The sequence below is a fragment of the Neophocaena asiaeorientalis genome, unplaced genomic scaffold (genome assembly GCF_003031525.2).
Source record: "Neophocaena asiaeorientalis asiaeorientalis breed wild unplaced genomic scaffold, Neophocaena_asiaeorientalis_V1.1 scaffold308, whole genome shotgun sequence".
Lineage (NCBI taxonomy): Eukaryota > Metazoa > Chordata > Mammalia > Artiodactyla > Phocoenidae > Neophocaena > Neophocaena asiaeorientalis.
In genome coordinates, this window is record NW_020172768.1 from 2,807,950 (window position 1) to 2,831,884 (window position 23,935).

At 40.4% G+C, this 23,935-nt stretch overlaps 1 protein-coding gene across 7 annotated transcripts in view; it reads left to right on the forward strand.

Annotated features, from left to right (window-relative positions):
- Nucleotides 1-23,806, forward strand: part of SIRAL1 (SIR2 antiphage like 1) — a 46,881-nt gene extending 23,075 nt beyond the window's left edge. For 5 of the 7 annotated variants that reach the window (XM_024740743.1, XM_024740740.1, XM_024740736.1 and 2 more), the window contains 6 exons: nt 2,913-3,165; nt 12,934-13,161; nt 15,725-15,853; nt 17,094-17,379; nt 22,950-23,030; nt 23,280-23,806. In XM_024740743.1, the coding sequence (XP_024596511.1) occupies nt 2,913-3,165; nt 12,934-13,161; nt 15,725-15,853; nt 17,094-17,379; nt 22,950-23,030; nt 23,280-23,293 (991 nt within the window). In that variant the 3' untranslated portion in view covers nt 23,294-23,806. The remainder of the gene's footprint in view (nt 1-2,912; nt 3,166-12,933; nt 13,162-15,724; nt 15,854-17,093; nt 17,380-22,949; nt 23,031-23,279) is intronic. The other 2 variants (XM_024740741.1, XM_024740742.1) reach the window with 2 other exon arrangements.
- The last annotated feature ends 129 nt before the right edge of the window (nt 23,807-23,935 follow it).

The following is a 23,935-nucleotide window of genomic DNA, read 5'->3' on the forward strand; positions in this document are numbered from 1 at the left end:
GTTAGCTTCCTTAGTAAGGATTCAGAGGAGAAAAGTTTTGGGAGACATTTGAAAATGTCTTTATCGTACTCTTACATTGATGATTTGGCTGAGTGTAGAACTTTAGATACAGACTCATTTTCCTTACAGCTAATGAAATCATTGCCCATTCTTTGCTAACATCGTAAGTGTTCCTGCCACAATAGCCACTCTCTTCTAATTCCTAATCCTTTGTATTATATGACCTCTTTTTCTTTTCTCATTAGAAACTTGTAAGTATGGTTATTTTATTCTCAGTAATCTGAAATTTCACAGTGATACATCTTCATATGAATCTGGATATCAGGTAACGCTTTCAAGCAGGCTACTAATAATTTCACTTTGGAGGAATTTTCCTGGGTTACTTATTTGATAATTTCCTTTACAGTTCTTTCTGTATTCTGTCTTTGTAGAATTCTTGGTATTCAGATGTTGGGCCTTTTGGATAAGTCTCTAATTTTCTTACAGCTTTCTATCACCTTTGTTTTTATCATTCTGCTTTCTCAGAGATTTTCTCAGTTGTATCTCCCAACCTTATGAATTTTTTATTTCTGTCTTTTTTTATAGAAATAAGAAATCTTTTCGTTTGCCCAGTTTTTTTTTATAGCATCCTGTTCTGTTGCACAGATGCCATTTAAAAAAAAAAATCTATGTCAGGATGTCACTGTTTCCTTTTCAGTTTTTCTCCCCTTTCCCGGATTGTCTCTTATTTCCCCCAAGTTCCTTTCTATCTGCTAGTTTGTTTGGGTTTAACTCTCATGCTCGGGATTTTGTTCAAAGGTAAGGTGACCCTTATTTTTCTGCTCATATTTAAGAGAAAACACTGAAAAGCCAATGGAGACTCTGTGTGTGACGAGGGGCTTGGTGGCTGGTGGGCCTCCCTGTGGTTAACAAGCATGGGCCAGGTTCCACAGCGTGCCGGACTCTGTGGGTCTTTTCTCTCATGCTGGCCATTTTCCCCAAAGGGAACTCCTCCCATCTCCTGACCCCACGAGGTTGAGGTGCAGGCATAAGGTTGACTGCCAACGTCCGGGAGTCTTCCTTTAGGAGAGGGGGGCAGGGGAGAGTCTCATATTTCTCATACAGAATGTACACAGTCCCCCTCCCCAAGCTGTGCACGGTGTTCTCAGATACAGAACCCTCTGGTGGAAGCTCTCTGGAGGACAGACCTCCTGTCCTAGAGTTCTGACCACTTCTGACACAGCCTTGCAGTGAATTGACCCTCCACCTTCAGCTGTGCCTGAACATTTCCAAGCTTCTGCAGAGGGGATCAGCTCCTACTTGACCGCTTCTAAAATCTATTGACCTCTTTCGTCTACTTTTCCTATTTTTGTCATCTTTTCCTATTCTGCTTTTTATGAATGTATGCCTTCTTAAAAAATTACTACTACTTAGTGTTTTAGGAAGAACCAGAGGTGAAACATAACTGTTAAATTTTTCCCTTTTAACTGGAAGTCTTAAATTTGGAAAAATCACATCTCAGATCTATAATGTATGAGGTAAAGAATTCAAATAGTACAGCACATTCAAATGGAAAGCAAAAATCCCTGTTCTCCTCAGTCCCCAGAGTTAACCACTATTTACAGTTCTTATGAATACTTCTAGAAATTTATTTTTCTTTTCCATTATGGTTTATTAAAGGATATTGAATATAGTTCCCTGTGCTGTACAATAGGACTTGTTTATTCATACTATGTGCAGTAGTTTGCATCTGCTAGTCCCTCCCTTCTAGAAATTTTAAGTATATGTTTGTGTGCGCTTCACTTTCTTGATCCCCTTGAACTGAAATGCATTTTTCACTGTTTGCTTCTAATGTCTATTATCAGTCTTCCCCAGCAGACTAAGCTTTTGCGGCCAGGGACTCCATGTGTATGGTGCTTTATGAGTTTTTCATGGAATTGGGAATAGGGAAGGCAGTTCTAGAGGTGGTTTCTTCAAAACCAGCTTTCTCAAGGCTAAAAGTACCTTTCCCTTCTTGCATTATGCCAACATGCATATCCTTTTTCTGTTCATTGTATTATGTGAGCAAAAGGTCGAGAAGGGCCGTTTCTTAGGAAAACACATGCCATCAGCATGTGTTTAAAGTGCATAAACATGTTTCAAACAGATTTTAATATAGTTTCAGGGTGAAGGGGGCGTGGAGAAACAAAACACAAAAATTATCTCTCACAGAAGTCAGGACAGAACTCAGTGTTTATCACGGGAAGAAAGGAATGTTTTTCACCTTCCGTCATATCCGTTGAATAGTTGTTTCTTTATTTAGGTATGTAAGGCTTTTGTGTTTTCAGAATTTTGTTGGCCACTATTTTTTTTTTTTTTTTTTCCCTGCTTGAGGATATCTAGAACAAAGCCGAAGGCAAATGTGTTCCCATATTTGACTATCTCATACTCAGCTTTAGTCATGTTCATTTTCGTCTTTGTGTTCACAAACTCTGGGCTTACGTTTTTTTTATTGGCTTTTCTTTCATCTCCTGTTTTGCATTTCTCAACAATAGGAATTTCACATGTGGGGGGTTTCTTTTCTCTCCGGAATCCAAATCAAATCAGACATGTTTTTTGAAATTTATGTTTGTTTAAAATATAGTTTAGTTATCAAAACTCAACTGAGTGGTGATAGTTGGACCTTTTCCTGATATTGGGTTTTCTTAGGTTGAGAGGACTACAAAGGAGAAGATCGGTCTTCCGATGGCTCTTTAGGATTTCCACAGTAGGGTTATTACTTTCTCAACACGTACTGGCACTACTGCGCTCACACTACTTTGGAAAGGCATCAAGCCTGTGCTTGTCATCTTTGCGGCTGTAGGAGTTAGAGCTGAAAACCGTGGCTTTGGATGGTCTTTGTGCCTCGTGTCTGTTGGACGTTCCCAGTCCTCTCATTTGTTTGACTTTTCCAGGAAGCTGCTCCCAAGCCTGAAAACGAAGAAGCCTCGGGAGCTCGTGCTGGTGATTGGAACAGGCATCAGTGCTGCGGTCGCACCCCAGGTCCCAGCCCTGAAATCCTGGAAGGGGTTGATTCAGGCCTTACTGGATGCGGCCATTGATTTTGATCTTCTAGAAGATGAGGAGAGCAAAAAATTTCAGAAATGTCTCCATGAAGACAAGAACCTTGTCCATGTTGCCCATGACCTCATCCAGAAACTCTCTCCTGTGAGTACCCTTGTGTGAGCCCTGGCATTCGATCTTTCCTAAAACCAGACACACATGCTGAATGCAATAAGGAGATTTATGTTTCTGGCCTATAGATTTGCATAACATTTGGCTCTTCTGCAAAATGTCAGTTTATGGACCCGAATCATGGTAGTTACCTTGACCTCATTTCAGTGTGTTGTGGTGGTGGTGGTGCAGGGGGGTTGGTGATGATGGTGATGATAATGTTGTTGAGGCCTTTATTTGTACAAAATGAGACCACTGTCCCATTATTGCTGTGTTTTAAATTTACTTTTTCTAAAAGCTGTGTTCCCTGGCATCCATGCCTTTCAGGGAACCTCAGAAAGATTAGAGATAATTCTTATTTTGTGGATGAAGCAGTGCCAGTTTTTAATGTTCCTTTTAAAGGCAGTCATACATATATATATATATATATATATATATGGGATTTTGCTGCGTTTTAGCAAACTGAGCTGGAAATCAATTCCTGAATGATTTAAGGGCCTCTTTGTCTTGCTTCGTTTTAAAAATATCTTAAAAATCAGGATTCACTTAAGATATATTTGGAAATAGTAGAGTTAGCCAAAGCATATTTTAAAGCTTAATGAATTAAGTGCACCTTGAAAAAAAATGTAACTCTTACGCCTTAAAAAGTCAATTATCAGAGTTGATTTTTCCCCCTATGCCCTAGGGCCTATAGGAAAGAAGTGTCATTAAGTGTTAACCTGAAAGGCATTTAAAAGTATTGATAATTCCCTCCTAGATCATGACTCATTCAAAAACTTAGGACCTTTTACTTGTCTTTTCATTTCTTTGTGCTTAATTGGGGTAAAATGTTACTAACCTAGAACAGTATAAAAAATTAATAGACTTTAAACAGCTCATGGGACCTCCATCTCATACCATATACAAAAATTAGCTCAGTGGATTAAAGACCTAAATGTAAGAGCTAAAAACTATAAAACTCTTAGAAGAAAACGTAGTTTTAAAGCTTCATGACCTTGGATCTGGCAGTAGTTTTTTAATCATGACACCAAAAGCACAAGAATCAAAAGAAAACATAGATAAACTGCACTTCACCAAAGTTGTAAAAACTACTAGGCTCACTGAGCATTATCAGGAAAGTGAGAAGACAGCCCCCAGAATGGGAGAAGATGTTGACAATTCATATATCTGATAAGGGTGTAGTGTCCAGAATGTATTAAAAAAACTCTTATAACTTAATAAAAATGCAAATAATCCAGTTTTTTCAGTTTAATTTGTTTTTGAAGTATAGTTGATTTACAGCGTTGTATTAGTCTCTGGTGTACAGCAAAATGATTCAGTTATACATATATTCTTTTTCACATTCTTTTCCATTGTAGCTTATTACAAGATATCGAATATAGTTCCCTGTGCTATACAGTAGGACCTTGTTGTTTATCTGTCTTATATAGTAATTCGTATCCGCTAATGCCAAACTCCTAATTTATCCCTCCCATGCTTTGCCCTTTGGTAACCATAAGCTTGTTTTCTATGTCTCTGAGCCTGTTTCCGTTTTGTAAATTAATTCATTTGTATCATTTTTTAGATTCCGTATGTAAGTGATGTCATATGACATTTGTCTTTCTCTGTCTGACCTACTTACTATGGTAATCTCTAGGTCTATCCATGTTGCTGCAGATGGCATTATCTCATCCTTTTTTATGGCCGAGTAGTATCATTGTGTATATGTACCACATCTTCTTTATCCATTCATCTGTGGATGGACATTTAGGTTGCTTCCATGTCTTGACTATTGTAAATAGTGCTGCTGTGAACATAGGGGTGCGTGTGTCTTTTTGAATTAGAGTTTTCTCCAGATATACCCAGGAGTGGGATTGCTGGGTCATATATATGGTAGCTCTATTTGAGGAACCTCCATACTGTTTTCCATAGTGGCTGCACCAGTTTACATTCCCACCCCCACCCTCTCCAGCATTTAAAATAATCCAGTTTTTAAATGGCAAAGGATTTGAATAGACATTTCTCCAAGGAAGATATACAAATAACCAATAAGTGTATGAAAAGATGCTTGACGTCATTAGTCATTAGAAAAATGCAAATCGGAAACTATGTCAGATACCACTTTACACACACTGGGATAGCTAGAATCAAAGAGTTAGGTAATAAATGTTGACGAGGCTGTGGAGAAACTGTAACCCTCGTACGCTGCTGGGATTGTGAAGTGGTGCAGACAGGATGGAAAATAGCCTGGCCGTTTCTCAAACAAATAAATAGAGTTGTCATATGACCCAACGATTCCACTTGTGCATACACACACACACACACACACACACACACAAGAGAAATGAAAGTGTGTGTCCACACAAAAACTTATAAACAGATCTTATAACATTACTCATAATAGACGAAAGCTGGAAATAGTGCAGATGTCCATCAGCTGTCAAAGAGATAAACAAAATGGGGCATATTCACACAATAGACTATTACTTGCCAATAAAAAGGAATCAAGTACTGATACATGGTGCAATGTGAATGAACCTTTAAAACATTATGCTGAGAGGAAGCCAATCACAAAAGACCACATGTTAGAGGATTCCACTCATACGAAATGTCCAGAGTAGGGAAATCTGTTAGAGCAGAAAGTAGTTTAGTAGTTGCCTAGGACTGGAGCAGGGATTGAGGGCAGGAGGGTGATAGTTAAAGGGATGGGATTTCTTTTTGAGATGAACATTTTCTAAAATTGACTGTGATGGGGAGTTCCCTGGTGGCCTAGTGGTTAGGATTTCGGGCTTTCACTGCTGCAGCTGGGGTTTAATCCCTGGTCGGGGTACCGAGAACCTGCAAGCCGCGTGGCACAGCCAAAAAAAAAAAAAAAAATTGACTGTGGTGACAGTTGCACATATCTGTGGATATACAAATAACCACTGAATTGTATGTTATGTGAACCATATCTCAATAAAGCTGTTAAAAATAAAGGTAAGGGGACTTCCCTGGTGGCGCAGTGGCTAAGAATCCGCTTGCCAATGCAGGGGACACAGGTTCAAGCCCTGGTCTGGGAAGATCCCACATGCCACGGAGCAGCTAAGCCCGTGTGCCACAAATATTGAGCCTACACTGTAGAGCCCACGAGCTACAACTACTGAGCCCACGTGCCACAACTACTGAAGCCTGCGTGCCTAGAGCCCATGCTCCGCAACAAGAGAAGCCACCGCAATGAGAAGCCCGCGCACCGCAACCAAGGGTAGCCCCACTTGCTGCAACTAGAGAAAGCCCGCGTGCAGCAATGAAGACCCAACGCAGCCAAAAATAAATAAATAAAAATTAAAAAAAAAAATAAAGGTAAGAGGATGGAAAAGCTGTATGATTCAAACAGTAGTCAATGAAAGTGAGGGTGGCTGTGTTAATATCTGTGAAGTACACTTGAGAGAAAAGAAGAAGAAAGCATAATTTTTTAATGTTCAAACAAATACAAAATTGTTGTCGTATAAAAAGGTAATTAAAGAGTATATAGACCCAAAATATAAGGGAAAAGTATTAAAGAAGTGTGTCAGCCCGGTAATAAAAATGTTGTCTGTCTGGGGGAAAAAAGAAAGAAAGAGCTCATGAGGACAAAGAGTGCTGTATTAGTCCAGCAAGTCTTGTCTGCCTGGTGCCGTGCCACTTGGCTGGACCCTTCATTCATCCTTTGAAAAGGTCTCCTGAGACTAGAAAGCATGACCTTGCTAGGTGGGTTAGTTATGATTGAAAGTAATGAGAGGATTTAAAGTCAGTGTCAATAAATGTATACTAACCAGACATCAAACTGGAGTCACTAATTATCTTTGGATGAAGATTTAGTATTCACCTTAAAGTGTAGTCGTAGTGTCAGTTCCAATAGAGTAGCAATTATCAAACTTTCTGGTCTCAAGACCCCTATATACGCCTAAAAATTACTGAGAATCTCAAACAGCTCTTGTTTATGTGGGTTATGTCTATTCATATTCACTTTTTTGAAAATTAAAACTGAGACATTTTTAAAATGTTAAATTCATTTAAAAATAATAATAAGCCTGTTACATGCTAACATAAACAACGTGCTCATCAAAAGCAACTATGTTTTCCAAAAACAAAAATAAATTAGTGAGAAGAGTGGTATCATTTCACGTTTTGCAAATCTCTTCAATGTCTGGCTTAATTGAAAATGGATTCTCATATCTGTTTACGTAGTCAGTCAGGTGTCTTTGTGAGGTTTTGGTTTGACTATTCAAAAAAATCAGGGCTTACAGGTACATACTTGGAAAAGAGAAAAGTATTTTAATAGTCTTTTTGGATAATGTAGATACTCGTTGTTGATACTACACCAAAAATTCAGTAAGTGATGGCTTCCTAAAGATTAATAGCCATAAAGAATCTGATATCAGATCATATCCATGTTATTGGTGATATGGAATCTGAACTTCCCTTATGCTGTTGCATTAAGATCCATGATTCATCTTCTACCCATGCATGGTTTTGTAACATTACCCATTGGGAAAATACTGCTTCACTGAGGTGTACGTATCTTCTAGATTTTGACACATTTCATTACACCATCCGAAAAAATTGCATCCATTAATATCACCACCAATCTCATCACAAAGGTATTTGGAAGCTGTCAAGCTCATGGTGGCAGATAAAAGTTTTCTAAAAGTCTGATTTTTGCTTGAAAGCTCAGCTTTCATCATTGGCAACAATGGCAGGGATCATTGGCTAGTTTTTCCTCGAAATGACAGGCTCACTTCATTTATTTTTGCAAGAATGCTGAGAATACTCAAATCTGAATAATCATAGTTTGTCTGCCAGTCATTCTTTCAAGTAAAAATGATGTTTGATGAAAAAAAGGTGGCTAGTTCAGTTTAAAACTCAAAATAATCACGTGAGTGTCTGGCCTCAAGACCCCCATCAGGGAAGTGCTTTGTGTGTACTTCCTGTTTTTCTTTACACAGAATATTAGGACATGTACTTGAGGGTCAGTATTTAGTACAATTAATACTTTTTACTGCTTCATTTTACAGGACATTCTTAAGTGAAACTGGCATTCTTTTCTTACTGTAAGTCTTTGGTAGTGAAGAGTACTACCGTGATTACTGGCACAGCTGGGTTCCACTGTGCCTGTGTCCTGATTCATGCCAAGGCACCAGCAGTTTTACCTGCCATTGCTTTTGTACCATCAGTGTAAATATTAATACAGTTTGAAAGACAAATATCGCCTTAATACCATTATGAAAATAATTTTGACTTTGCAGACCCCTTAAAGAATCTTAGGAGGGCTTCCCTGGTGGCACAGTGGTTAAGAATCCACCTGCCAACGCAGGGGACATGGGTTCGAGCCCTGGTCCGGGAATATCCCACATGCCACGGAGCAGCTAAGCCCGTGCGCCACAACTACTGAGCCTGCGCTCTAGAGGCCGTGAGCCACAAATACTGAGCCCACGAGCTGCAACTACTGAAGCCTGCGTGCCTAGAGCCCACTTTGGTAGTGAAGAGTACTACCGTGATTACTGGCACAGCTGGGTTCCACTGTGCCTGTGTCCTGATTCATGCCAAGGCACCAGCAGTTTTACCTGCCATTGCTTTTGTACCATCAGTGTAAATATTAATACAGTTTGAAAGACAAATATCGCCTTAATACCATTATGAAAATAATTTTGACTTTGCAGACCCCTTAAAGAATCTTAGGAGGGCTTCCCTGGTGGCACAGTGGTTAAGAATCCACCTGCCAACGCAGGGGACATGGGTTCGAGCCCTGGTCCGGGAATATCCCACATGCCACGGAGCAGCTAAGCCCGTGCGCCACAACTACTGAGCCTGCGCTCTAGAGGCCGTGAGCCACAAATACTGAGCCCACGAGCCGCAACTACTGAAGCCCGCGCGCCTAGAGCCTGTGCTGCACAGCAAGAGAAGCCACTGCAATGAGAAGCCCGCGCACCGCAATGAAGAGTAGCCCCCGCTCGCCGCAACTACAGAAAGCCCGCGCGCAGCAACAAAGACCCAACGCAGCCAAAAATAAATAAGTAAAGAAATAAATTATTTAAAAAAAAAAAGAATCTTAGGAATCCACGGGATCCATGGGCCACATTTTGAAAACCACTCCAATAGGGGATATGTAAGGAAAAAATATAGGCAACCCAAAGGCTTGAAAGAGAGACACACACATAACACACATTTGGGGAAATATGAAGACTCTCTGAGTATTTGCTATTAAGGAATTAATATTATTGCATTTTTTTAGGTGTGATAGTGGTTTTGCAGACTGTTTTTTATATGTAAATGGGAATCCTTATCTTTAAGGAAACTGTTTAAGTGTTTGAATGATATGATGCCTGGGAATTCCTTCAGAAAAAATTCAGTGAAGGGGGTGGGATATGGTGGAGGGGAGTTTAGGTTAAACAGGATTGGCCATGTGTGATAATTGTTGAAATTGGTACTTGGGAGCAGGGGGGTTGGGGGGAGCACTGTGCAAGCGGGGAGAGATGATACTCTCCTTTTTACTTTTGTGTGTCTTTGAAAATGTCCTTTTTTGGGGTTTTTTTTTGTTGTTGGTTTTTTTGGTTTATTTTTTAAGAATCTAACAAACAACAGTAACATGACAGGGTTAATAGGCCCATCTACTGAGGAGTTTCTTACAGTAGGGAAATGCCATTGCAAAAATTTTGCGTTTCAGAACTGGAAAGACTGTGCCATTTTTAAAGGCACTGGAACCCTGGGCAAATCACTTAAGGTCCCAGAATCTATTTTTGCACCTGTAAAACTGGGATAATGCTACTTATCCCACTTGAAAAATAAGTGAGAAAATGTATGGGAAGTGTCTGGCACATAGTAAATGCACTGTAAATGTTAATAACCTTGGTGAAAATGAGTCAGGATTTTTTTTGTAGTTTTTACTATGTCTGGGATCAGAAGGATGGGAGTTACAGGGTAGGAGGAAATGAAGCAACATTGGATTCAGTTCACTGTTTTAAATGAATGAGAAAATGTCCATAAATATGTGTGGGAGTTTGGTATTTCCTTTTGACCTTGGAACCTCCTTGTTTGTTTTCATTCTTTTGTCTTTACTTAGGCCATTTGTGGGAAATTCAGTTCTCGGGTCACCTGTTTCAAGAGAGAAGAAGTTGATTTTAAGTCTGAGGAAGTCCATGCAGCTATAGAAGCCGCTTTCCTTCCTGTCTGTGTTGATATGCAAAATGTAATAACTGAAAGAGGACCCAAAGATAGTTAGCTAAAATAAGTGGCTCATGACTTTTATTTCCAGACTTTATTTAACCTTCTGTATTTCTTTTCTTAGAAGCAAGGAGGTATATCCCACACCCATGCTTACCTGTTCGTATACCCAGGTGTTTATCTGTGTGCATGGTAATTAAACTGGTGCTGGCTTGTTAGTGTTGTTTAACCGTGAGTGTATGAATCAGAGTACAAAATGAAGGTATGAAAGATGAGGAAGTTCTTAAAGTCACCGTATTCTTTAATTTTAAACTTAATTTTCATTTTTGGAATGGGTATTGTTTATACACATTGCACAAATACAAAATGATATAAAAGGTGTACATCCATCATGGCATCTCACTCGCACCCATGGCTTTGTCTGCCTCCTTTCCCCGACTTGCCCCCAGTTGGTCACCACCCTTTTTGAGTATCCTTCCAGTGTTCTTTTCTGTAAAAACAAGCAAATAGGATTCTATTTATTCTTATTTCATTGCTTCCACCCCCATGTCAACAGGTAGCATTCTAGACATACTGCTGTGTACTTGTTTGTTTTACGTGACAGTATATCCTGGACATCTTTCCATACCAGTTTCCTGTATATGGATACTTGGCTTATTTCCAGTCTTTTACTGTCACAGGTAACAGAGCAGTGATAATGTTGCATATGTCATTTTATTTGTTTGCAATTACGTCTGTGGGATATATTCCCAGAAATGAGATTGCAAGATTATAGGGTACATGGATCGTAATGTTGATGGACATTAAAGGGGCACCATATTTTTTATAACAAATCTAGAACAGTGCCTGGCATTCAATAGTAGTTGACTCTTGCATGTAGTGAAATTCAGTTTCTTCACTGTTCGTTTCTGATCAGATTGTCCATTCTGATTAAGTGCTAGAGTCCCTACTTGGTTGCCTGTGGGCTGCTAATATGTGACGTAATAATTTATGCCATGATGTAAAGAGAGCGGACAGAAGTTGAAAAACGTGACCCACATTCTTAGCCACATAAATCGTGGGCTGTTCCATCTAGTTAGCCCTAGAAAGGAGTCTGAGCCCACTGACAACAGGGTACAGTGAGAAGCCTGTCTTGTGGTAAATGTAGCATAGAACAGCGATTGACAGAACTAGACAAACTTCTGGGTGTGTCATCACCAGGCAGAGGTACTGTTTCACCTCTGTGCTCTCATTTTTCTCCTGTGAAAATAATTTACCATTCACTTGGAAGGTATAATGAAAAAATGGATAATTTTGTAAAATACTTTGAAAAAAATAGGAAGCACATTTGGCAAATTGAAGTGTGCTTTATGAATCTACTTACGTGGTTCCGGTTCCGTGGAAACAGATCTTTATCGGCGCATAGTGCTATTAGAAAGGTATACAAGGCAAACCAGGAGGGTAGGAAGACTGCTTTGAGGATTACAGGAGGATTATGGCTAGTCTGCTATCTAGCAGCTAATTGCAGTTACTTGGAGTTTGAATGGGGAATAATGGGGCCTTTAAGAGCTGATTCTTGCTTAGATGTTATCTAATGGGATGGTGTTGCAAGAATAAGATAGGGATCGGATATTTTTCATAGCACACTGCATAGTTACTTTCCTGTTTCACATTCCTTTTGTCCTAGGGATCACTTTGCCTTTTAAGTTAGAAAGCCAACTTCCCACTTGAGATTGGTATTATATTTCCTCATTAGTTCTCAGGGATATTTACATGTAGTATTCAAAACAAACCCGGGAAAACAGTTATCTAAATGAACCATTTGTTAAGAAATAGGGAGTCTGTTCAGAACTGATTAGTTTTGGTATTTTTAACAGTTGCAAAATAAAGATTTTTGGTAACCATTATCGTGTACTGAATATTCTCCCTAGCAGCCTTGTAAACAAGTGGCTGAATTATGCCAGGGAAAAAAACAGGCAGGGGGAAGGTAAGCAGTCTGTCCTAAATCCATCAGCATCTGTGAAAAGCACCTAGGATTAGAAAAAGACATGTTAAACCACATTTAGAGCTGTCTTTTAGTGGTTATTCCCTAGATAAGGAAAGTTTAACAGAAAGTATTCTTACCTGAGGCCTGCTCAAAGGGTAGTTGGAGCTGTGCTTTCTGCCCCAGTTTTCCTTTAGTCTGGACAGTAGTCACCTCTCCTCGCCATGCCCATCTTCTTCATTCTATAAAAATGCCTATTTAGAGAGCGTGTGCTTCTTTGCATATGATGTAGTAGTGTGGGTGCGGATCACTTGCTGTGTGCTCAAGTGTGGGGCTGGCAGCTGGCCTGTATACTCCTGTTTTCCTTATTAGAACCCTGTGAGGGAGACAGTATTTTACTTTTTTTTTTTTTTTAATGTTTTGGCCATGCTGCGCGGCATGTGGGATCTTAGTTCCCCGTCCAGGGGTCAAACCCGTGTCTCCTGCAGTGGAAGCACAGAGTCTTAACCACTGGACCGCCAGGGAAGTCCCAGAGACAGTTTAAGTGCAAAGCACTCTTCAAAAAGTTGCTGTTATTTAATGAAAACAAATGACCTACCAAAATGCTAGAACTAACTTATCTCTCTTATATCCCTCCCCAGCGTACTAGTAATGTTCGATCCACATTTTTCAAGGACTGTTTATATGAAGTATTTGATGACTTGGAGTCAAAGATGGAAGATTCCGGTAAACAGCTCCTTCAGTCAGTTCTCCACCTGATGGAAAATGGAGCCCTGGTGTTAACTACAAATTTTGACAATCTCCTGGAACTGTATGCAGCAGATCAGGGAAAGCAACTCGAATCCCTGGACCTTACTGATGAGAAGAAGGTAAAAAGTGAAGGGTTGGTTTCTCTCTTCAGGCCAGTGGATTGTATCCTCGTGACGAATACTGTTTTCTAGTTGGGATATTGTATAGTACTGGCATTTATGGAGACGTAGAAAGGGAGACTGTTATCCCTGGTTGCATTTTAGTTTTTTGAGATAAAAATCAATGTACATTTAAAAGCACAGATCTTAAAAGTGTTCAGTTCTGTGAGTTTTGACAGTTTCACCCGATTTTAAGCAAGATTACAGGAAGCCATTTGAACTGTGAAATCGAAATCTTTTAACACCAGATAATATCAGGTGGGCGCAGTATTGATTTAGAGTTCTCGGTTAGGATATATTCTTCCTGGCATCTGTTGGAAATGTACGGAAGCTACTTTTTGATGTCTGAAGAGCACGTTTCAAGCCAGATGACAGCTGGGTTGAGATTAGTATTCAAAGGACACCTCAGCAGACTTCTTTTTTTAATGTAGCCCATACTATACCTAAGCCATCTCCCATAATATGGAATTACAGATGTCCATCTATATCATCTAATGAGAGAAGGCTTTTATTAGAATGGTCGCAAGAGGTTGTAATTTGAAATCTAGCACTAATGGGATATTCTGTAGATAACACCATTTAATTGATGAAATGCACTGAAGCCATAAAAGGGAAAATGTTTTCATTGCCATAAAAAGGTGTCAGAGACTTAATGATTGAAGAAGGAGGGGGGAAAAAAACCAAACAGATTATAAACTGCCACAGGGTCTCATTTGTCCTGCCCTGTAGTTTTTGTAATTTGCCTTCATACTTCGTTTTCCTGGGAGCCTGCCTTTGTGTCCCACTTAGAGCCCAGCTAAGTAGAGTTTGAAGAGACAAATGACTCCCCCACGGGCACTCATGTCACAGTACTGCCTCTGCCAGAGCAGTAGCTATAATGCCAGTCTTGTGATTTTGCTGACCTTGAAGTCGAGTCGTAAAAGGAAATCCAATTTAGAGAAATGGTGCCGAAAAGACTGGTTTTCTCTGGCTGGAGTGTTTTCTACCTGCTGCCTCCATGCTTTGTATGGCCAGCTCCTTCTTCACCTGCAAGTCTTCACTTACGAATCACTTCCTCTGAGAGGTCTTCTGTGACCATCCTAATTAAGAAAGGACCCACCCTTATTTTTTGGTTCATATTTTCAATGAAGCACTTGATATAACTTTCCATTTTCATCTTGGTTTGTTTGTTTTCTGCCTGTTTGCCCCAGAGGAATAGCAACCCCATTTGGACAGGAACCATGTCAGCCCTTCTTACCCTAATGCCTAAGATAGTACTGGGTACATAGTAGGTGCTCAGTAAATATTTTTTGAATTTATAAATGTTTGAATGAAATTTAAAAATGAATGGCAAGAAACAGCTTCCATGCTGTTTCTGATACAATCTCCAAAGATCATGACCAGCATCAAAAGCATAAGGGCCTTTTTAAAGTTACGGGTATCAATCAGACTTGAAATTTTCCTTCTCATTTTCACCCTGGAGTCTCAAGATTTGCTTTGTATTTTAGTCCACATTAGGGGCAGTATTGAAGTTGAAGGGTTAAGGCCATTGACTGGCAGTCAGAATAGAGCCTGGTAATACTCAAATTCTAAATCTCTGTGCCTCCTGACCGTTTTTCCCTAATCCATACCTTATTTCTCTAGAATGTTAATAAATTTATACTGTCTCAAGTCCTTGGGAAAATGGAAGCATGGGATCCAGTCGGCCCTTATTATCATTGTCATCTAAATAATCGTTCTTCATTGGTAGCCTTTTAGGTAACTCGGAGGTGACTGAAGTGATTCTTTTATCGCTTATCAATTGCTGCACAAGAAATTACCCTGAAAACTTTGTGGTTTAAAACAATGTTTTATTTGCCCGTGATAATGTGAATTTGCTACTTGAGCTGGGCTGATCGGCTCAGCTGGACAGTTCTGCTGGTTTTGCAAGTGACACACATGGCTGCAGTCCTCTGGGGGCCAGACTAGGTGGTGTTAGATGGCCTTGCTTGCATGTCTGTTGGTGCAGGCAGTCGGCTGGGCCATCAGGCTTCTTCACATGGTAGCTGGGTTCCACAAGCGGCAAAAGAGAAAGAAGACTCATTGTGCCAACATTTTCCAAGCTTCTGCTCTTGTCTGCTAATGCCCCGTCGGCTAAAGCAAGCCATGTGGCCAAGCCTGGAGTAAGTGTGAAAGGGGACTAGACCAGGGCATCGATACAAGGTTTGACCTCTCGGGGATCCTTCCTGAAATGGTCATCCAGAGCTGTCATGTCTGTCACCAGTGGAAAGAGCCCTGTGGTTCCTGCAAATTATGACAAACAAATTCTAATTTTTGCTTGTTACTTTCAAAGAGAAATCACCAGACTTGCTGCCCTCATTCCTAACAGTCATGCCTGAAGTAGAAAGGGAGGCCACGTCGGGTGGCCACATTCTTGGCCTGTGGTATCAGGAAGCTGGAGAGTTATGTCAGAAGCCTAGTCCTCAGAAGAGCCTCTTACCCATTGGGACCTTGAAGCAAGTGCTCAGCCCTGCCCGCCTGGCTGAGCTGTGTTTGTGTTGTGCAGGTCCTCGAGTGGGCTCAGGAGAAGCGGAAGCTGAGCGTCTTGCACATCCATGGGGTCTACACCAACCCTAGTGGCATTGTCCTTCACCCAGCTGGATATCAGAATGTGCTCAGGAACACTGAAGTTATGGTGAGTGGTGCTGACCTTGCCGCTCTCGGGAAAACCTTCCTGGGAAACCTCTAAATACACCACTGGTCTTCCAGGGATAACAGTTTCTTCTCATTAATGAAAATTGGAAGGCCGGTACTTCCCGGGGGGTCCAGTGGTTAAGACTCTGTGCTTCCAATGCAAGGGGCTCGGGTTCTGTCCCTGGTCGGGGAGCTAAGATCCCACGTGCCATATGGCAAGGCGGAAAAAAAAAAAAAAAAAGGAAGGCCAAGCATTCTTTCCTGTGCTTCTTAACTTGTGGGTGTACATGCCATCTTTGGAAATGTCAGACATCTCTTCAGGTGTCAAACTCTGAGGTTTTACTTTGTTCTTGATTGACTCCCAGCAGATGGCACTCTGTTATTGGTGTCATTTTCACATACAGAGAAGACTTACTGCCCTTCGTCGTTTGGTATATATAGTGTTAATGGCCCTCTCTATGCCAAAACTAATTTATGCAGCTGTTCACTGACCAATCACTACTAGGGCATACATTCTAAAGAGATTTTATATAAATGGTGATGGTTTTATATTGAATCATCACACTTACTCACTTATTGCTCACTGGAAAACATAGAGAAAAATTTGGATAGGGTGATAAAATGGAGGCTTTCTTTGTGAAAAAAGACCAAGAAAATGTGGTGCTTTCTAAAGCATAAGGGTAGCTTTTTTCACCTGTTCTTTCCCTGACATGTGTTATAGCTGCATCTGTCATCACTATCATTTCTAATATTTTTATATTTATATATGTATAGTGTGTGAGATACATATATATACACACACACACGTATATAAATGTATATATTAATATTCTAAGTGTCAGGCTTTCTTTGAGCAAATCTGGTGATGGAATTCTCTAGTTATCCACGGCTTATTCTGTTAAGCAAAAAAGGCACATATGCTCAAGAAAATGGGAAGAGTAAGCTATACTGAAGACTACTCATTGCCTTATGGCCTCTGGACACATAGATCTAAAAGATAAACTGTAAGGCATGGACCAGAGAGCCTGCAGGAGAATTCCAGGTAGATACAGTTTTAGGACAGTCATCAAGTTAACAATAATAAACAACGAGGAGGTCAGACTCCTTCACGGGGCTGCCTCTCCCCTCTTACATGCTGGTCAGTCGGTCATCACAGTCTGCTAAATGCAGCAGTTATGACCTGTTGACTCTTGTTTCAGACACGTCTTCACGTGTCATTAATATGTTTCTTTTCCTACAAGAGAGAGATTCAGAAGCTCTATGAAAACAAGTCGTTCCTTTTCCTGGGCTGTGGCTGGACTGTGGATGACACCACTTTCCAAGCCCTTTTTCTGGAGGCTGTCAAGCACAAATCTGACCTAGAACATTTCATGCTGGTTCGGAGAGGAGATGTGGACGAGTTCAAGAAGCTTCGAGAAAACATGCTGGACAAAGGGATTAAAGTCATCTCCTATGGAAATGAATATGCTGACCTTCCAGAGTATTTCAAGCGACTGACATGTGAGATCTCCACAAGGGGAAGGTCAGGTAAGATGCGTTTTGAGACTGAGAGGGGTCGGAGGGCAACCGCTCTTCAGCCTCTTATGTGTTTGTGGTGGGTAAAGTCATCACCGATGAGGAATATAATCCTAACCAGATTATGAAGGGAGATGGCGGCTAGTCTTCAGATTAATCAGTGAAATGCAATTCGAATTTAGATTTCAAAATAGAGAAGAATGATAACTCCCTTTCGGCTAAGGCCGTGAGGAAAGGAATAAATACATTCATGTAGTATTGGTGAGAAGGTAAGGTTAGTACAACTTTTCTGAAGGGGAGATTTGGAATATGTTCAGAAGTTTAAAACCTTTGACCCAGAAATCCCACTTGATACAGTTTATCTCAGGAGAAGTTTCTCCTAAGGCCGTGAGGAAAGGAATACATTCATGTAGGATTGGTGAGAAGGTAAAGTTAGTACAGCTTTTCTGAAGGGGAGATTTGGAATATGTTCAGAAGTTTAAAACCTTTGACCCAGAAATCCCACTTGATACAGTTTATCTCAGGAGAAGTTTCTCCTAAGGAGATCACGGGATACTTGCACAATTATACCACACAGTTGCGCAAAGATACAAGTGTAGGGATGTAATCAGTGTTGTAGATAAATGGCAAAAATTGGAAGCAATCTAAAACGTTCCAGAAAATGGGGGATTCTGTAAATGCACCATTTATTAATTGATGAAATACATAAGAAGCCATAAAAGAAAAAATACTTTTACTGGCCAAAATAATGTCAGAGATATAATACTGTGCGTGACAAAAAAAAAAAGTTTGTAAAATGCCACCATGGTCAGTCCCTGGCATACAAAATTGTAGATATAGTCTATTTTTGTGTGCTTGTATGAGAAATATCTGGAATGAAGTTTACTAAATTAACTGTGGTTATCTCTATGAAGTAGGATTTAATGTGTTTTTTTTAATATTTTGTTTCTGTGTTAGCATTTTCTATGATTATGCGTTGTCTTTATAAACAGAAAAATAAAAAACACACTTTGAAAATGCTATTTGGAAACTGTTATGGTGGAATTGAAGTCAGAGGTTAGGGGTACCACTCACTTGACATTTTACCTCCAGGTTCTAACAGGAAAGCCAAATGGGGATAAAAAAAAGGTTGTTTATTAATGGCTCCAGGCAAGTTCTCAGTTAATCTACAAAATGCAAAACCTTTCCGTATAGCTAAATTGGAGAATGCTTTTTAAAATCTCAGTTTGAATAAAGCCGGGCCTCAGGGTATGGCCATTCTGACTCACCACACAGTTCCAAAGGAACTTTCCTGCTGTATGTAGAATATGTTCTTGAAAAGTCATGTGCCAGTATTCATTTTCATTGTCGATCTGAATACATGTTAGGGAGCCTGTTAAGGTACAGGTAATTTAGTAGATTAAATTGATCTATTAATTAATTTATTAATCTATTAGTAGATTAATAGATTGATTTAATTGTCCTGTACCCAGTAATCAATCCAAGGTTTCTCTTCTGAATCAGATTGCTTCAAGTGGAATTCTCCTGTGATGAGAAATTCCATAAGCTCTTATTATCCATGGCTGTGTTTCGATGGAACAAGGTCTGTAAAAGGCATCACCATAACTGAACACTGAAAACTAAGTCTACCCTTTTTCCAGAAGACTTTTTAAAAAAACCCTTAAAAAGACAAAGCTTCTGGTTTATCTCTTTTGTGAAAACAATTTGCTATTCTTTCTTGCGGGTATGTTTTCTGCTGTCCTGCAGTGTTCCAGATTCTTCTGCTGTTTGCCCACACATAGGACTCTCAGTAGGCTTTTTCCACTGGGCAAGGAGTACATAGCCAAGCTCTACTTATTTCTTTTCATCTGCGTTCTGAGCTATTCCACCCGGGGAAGATGCTAGGGTGGAAAAGAACAAAATCCTGCTGGACAGCTGTTCCTCTTACACTGTGTCTTTTCTTGACAAAAACCATCAGAAGTATTGTGGAGCAGCACAGACTCTTTCATTAGCTGCATGGGCTTCCTAACAGAGCAGCTCTTCTCAAAGTTATCACTCATTAAGGTATTGTGAATTGTTAAAAATCAAGGATTTTCAGTGTGGCCAGGGGCTTTATTAGAATGGTCAGCTAAGTTTGTGATCTAAAATCTAGCGGAGCGGTTTTAGGTTAAAAACACTTTTTTGTTTTGAGACAGGTCAAGCTTACCTTCCGTCCGTGGTTATGTTTTGATTCTCTATAGAGAAATACCGATGAGAGGTCCGAGGTCTTTTGCTGATGTTTTCTTTTTTTAACCCTGGCCTCTTGCTGTGTGCCTTGCATTGTGCTGTGTACTCGCTTTTGCATAGTGAGAATTACTTGGGTTCAAAAGATTCTGTAGGATCCCGGTACATTTATTTCAGAAAAACCGAGTAATGGGGAAAGGAAAATAATTCTTTTATAATTCATTACTGTAACAGAAGCAGTTACTTTGGTATATTTCAGGTAAGTTTTCCTTGTGCATTTCTTCATGGCTGTAAACAAAGTACACATACACTCCTGGTACTTTTTTTTTTTTTTAATTAATTAATTAACTTATTTTTGGCTGCATTAGGTCTTTGTTGCTGCATGTGGGCTTTCTCCAATTGTGGCGAGCAGGGGCTACTCTTCGTTGCAGTGCGCGGGCTTCTTATTGTGGTGGCTTCTCTTGTTGCAGAGCATGGGCTCTAGGAACGTGGGCTTCAGTAGTTGTGGCTCGTGGGCTCTAGAGCACTGGCTCAGTAGTTGCGGTGCATGGGCTTAGTTGCTCGCGGCATGTGGGATCTTCCCGGACCAGGGCTCGAACCCATGTCCCCTGCATTGGCAGGCGGATTCTTAACCACTGTGCCACCAGGGAAGCCCCCTGGTCCTTTTTTTTATTCAGTGATACATCATACATTTTCCCACATGGCTGCAGTCTTCATAACCAGTATTTTTTTAAAAATTTTTTTTCATATGGACCTTTTTTTTTTAATTTAAAATGTAACCTTTTACTTATTTATTTTGAATTTTATTTTATTTATTTTTTATACAGCAGGTTCTTATTAGTTATCTATTTTATACATACTAGTGTAGATGTGTCAATCCCAATCTCCCAATTCATCCCACCACCACCCCCCGCGGCTTTCCCCCCTTGGTGTCCATACGTTTGTTCTCTACATCTTTGTGTCTGTTTCCGCCCTGAAAACTGGTTCATCTGGACCGTTTTTCTAGGTTCCACATACATGTGTTAATATAGTACGATATTTGTTTTTCTCTTTCTGACTTACTTCACTCTGTATGACAGTCTCTAGATCCATCCACGTCTCTACAAATGACCCAATTTCACTCCTTTTTATGGCTGAGTAATAGTACTCCATTGTATATATGTACCACATCTTCTTTATCCATTCGTCTGTCGATGGGCATTTAGGTTGCTTCCATGACCTGGCTATTGTAAATAGTGCTGCAGTGAACATTGTGGTGCATGTGTCTTTTTGAATTACGGTTTTCTCTGCGTATATGCCCAGTAGTGGGATTGCTGGGTCATATGGTAATTCTATTTTTAGTTTTTTAAGGAGCCTCCATACTGTTCTCCATAGTGGCTGTATCAGTTTACATTCCCACCAACAGTGCAAGAGGGTTCCCTTTCCTCCACACCCTCTCCAGCATTTGTCGTTTGTAGATTTTCTGATGATGCCCATTCTAACTGGTGTGAGGTGATACCTCACTGTAGTTTTGATTTGCATTTCTCTGATTAGTGATTCTGAGCAGCTTTTCATGTGCTTCTTGGCCATCTGTATGTCTTCTTTGGAGAAATGTCTATTTAGGTCTTCTGCCCATTTTTGATTGGGTTGTTTGTTTTTTTAATATTGAGCTGCATGAGCTGTTTATATATTTTGGAGATTAATCCTTTGTCCATGGATTCATGTGCAAATATTTTCTCTCATTCTGAGGGTTGTCTTTTCGTCTTGTTCGTAGTTTCCTTTGCTGTGCAAAAGCTTTTAAGTTTCATTAGGTCCCATTTATTTTTGTTTTTATTTCCATTACTCTAGGAGCTGAATCAAAAAATATCTTGCTGTGATTTATGTCAAAGAGTGTTCTTCCTATGTTTTCCTCTAAGAGTTTTATAGTGTCTGGTCTTACATTTAGGTCTCTAATCCATTTTGAGTTTATTTTTGTGTTATGGTGTTAGGGAGTGTTCTAATTTCATTCTTTTACATGTAGCTGTCCAGGTTTCCCAGCACCACTTATTGGAGAGACTGTCTTTTCTCCACTGTATATCCTTGCCTCCCTTGTCATAGATTAGTTAACCATAGGTGCGTGGGTTTATCTCTGGGCTTTCTATCCTGTTCCATTGATCTATATTTCTGTTTTTGTGCCAGTACCATATTGTCTTGATTACCGTAGCTTTGTAGTATAGTCTGAAGTCAGGGAGTCTGATTCCTCCAGCTCTTTTTTTTTTCCTCAAGACTGCTTTGGCTATTTGGGGTCTTTTGTGTCTCCATACAAATTTTAAGATTTTTTGTTGTGGTTCTGTAAAAAATGCCCATAACCAGTATTTTTAATGACTGTGTTATAATCCAGTGTGGATGTCACAGTTACCTAATTATTCCCCTATGTTAGGCAGTATCTAGTTTTTTCTATTGTAAGCACTGTTGTGATGAATGGTACAGTTTTTCCTTTTGCCAGTAGGATGGGTTCTCAGTATAATTACTAGGTCAAAGGGCATGAACATTTTAGTGGTTGATAAATATTGCTAAAGTGCTTTCCAAGAGAGGAATACCAATTTGTGTGTTTGGGTGCTGTCTTTTGTTTATATTCTAATTGGCCATGTTTCTGATTGCTATTCTTTCCTCCCGTGTGTTCAGATTTAAACCTCTTCCTATACATTATCTATCCCAGTGCTGTCCCATAGAATTTTCTGCAATGATAGGAATATTCTGTAATCTTCTCTGTCCAGTACTGTATCCACAAGCCGCATGCGACCATTGAGCATTTGAAGTGCGGTCAGTGTGACTGAGGAACAGATTTTTTTTTCTCCTGGCCGCACCACTTGGCTTGCGGGATCTTAGTCCCCCACCCAGGGATTGAACCCAGGTCCCCGCAGTGGAAGCTTGGAGTCCTGACCACTGGACCACCAGGGAGTTCCCTGAGGAACAGAATTTTTAATTTAATTTAAAACTAAACAGCACATGTGGCCAGTGGGACGGCACAGCTCTAAACCCATTTTATACCATGGGCGTGTCTGCTACTTTTCACTCTTCTACTTGGTTGAATTTGCCTCCTTGCACGCTGCTTCCTGACCCCAGCTGGAGTAGTTCTTTTTACCTAAACTTGGCCTTCTGGACTAGTTAGGGACAGCAAGCACACTTGTTTTGTTCACAAGTAATGTCCGTGTACTCAGGGACCTCACTGCTTCCCTGTTGTTTAATACAACAGTGTGAAGACTAACTGGCTTACTGTCCTGCCTAATGTGTGCGTTCCTAAATGGCGTCCTTCTTAGTCAGACCATGTACTTTCATCTCTCTTCAGTTGGTTGCTTTTCTATTATTAATAGTTTTAGCTTTTCAGCCAAATATCTGATACTGGTGTATGTTCTGTTTAGCAGGGATGGTAAGAGAAGGCCAGCTAAATGGCTCAGAAGGCCAGCTAAATGGCTCATCGACAGCACACAGTGAAATGAGAGGTATACTGTTTCCTGTTCTACTATGTGTCAGTTTGTCAGCAGAAAATGCTTTCCCAGAACTTAGTTAAGACCTTGGAGAACCTCTCCTACCTGTTAAAGCGTCTGTATTTTCCCACCAAGTCTGTTACGAGTTTCCTAGTATCTTGTGTCTTGTCTTCTGAAGGGAAATGACTTAAATTTCTGCAGCTTTAGATGTGTAAACCTGTTTTGTGAAACTTCACTAACTCTCTCCCTTCTCTCTCTCCACAGACTGTAGTACATGAGAGGGCTAGAGGAATCACCACCATTAGACCAAGCTGTAAGGGCCTACCGTGGACAGTGTTTAACAAGTAAACTCACAAGAACCCAAAACAGCTCCTAGGAACTACCAGAACGCAGAGGTTGAAGGCCGGGGTTAGTGGGCGGGTGTCGCAGCTTACCCCTTCGTGCCGTGCCGGCTGCTTCCTGATCCTCTGCGGCCCGTTCCAGTTCAATACCCAAGTGACAAGGGACCCGGAGGTCGCCCCGCCCCGCCCCCAGGCTGGACAGGCCTATGTCCACACAGCAGATCCACGGGAAATCTCTACCGACCGTGGCCACAGCTCTGCATGAAGGACTCGGGATCTAGATGCCACGGGATCGCCGCGGCCCTTGTTGCAGTTTTGTACTCTATACTTGGTTTTTCAATTAAGCTTAATGGCATTTTTAAAACATGGCTTGAAGCTCTAGTTTTCTAGATCTTTTACAGTGTACAGTCTTTTACATAATTGAGCTGTATTAAAAGCTTGTTCATTTACTTCCCAGGGCCCCAGCTCTACTTTGAGTCACTCTAGAAAACTCCTAACCTGCAAAGATACAAGCCGAATTTAAATTTTAAAAGTTCTCTTCTTTCACCTTGGGGGAAGGTGATCTCATTCTTGGGACAA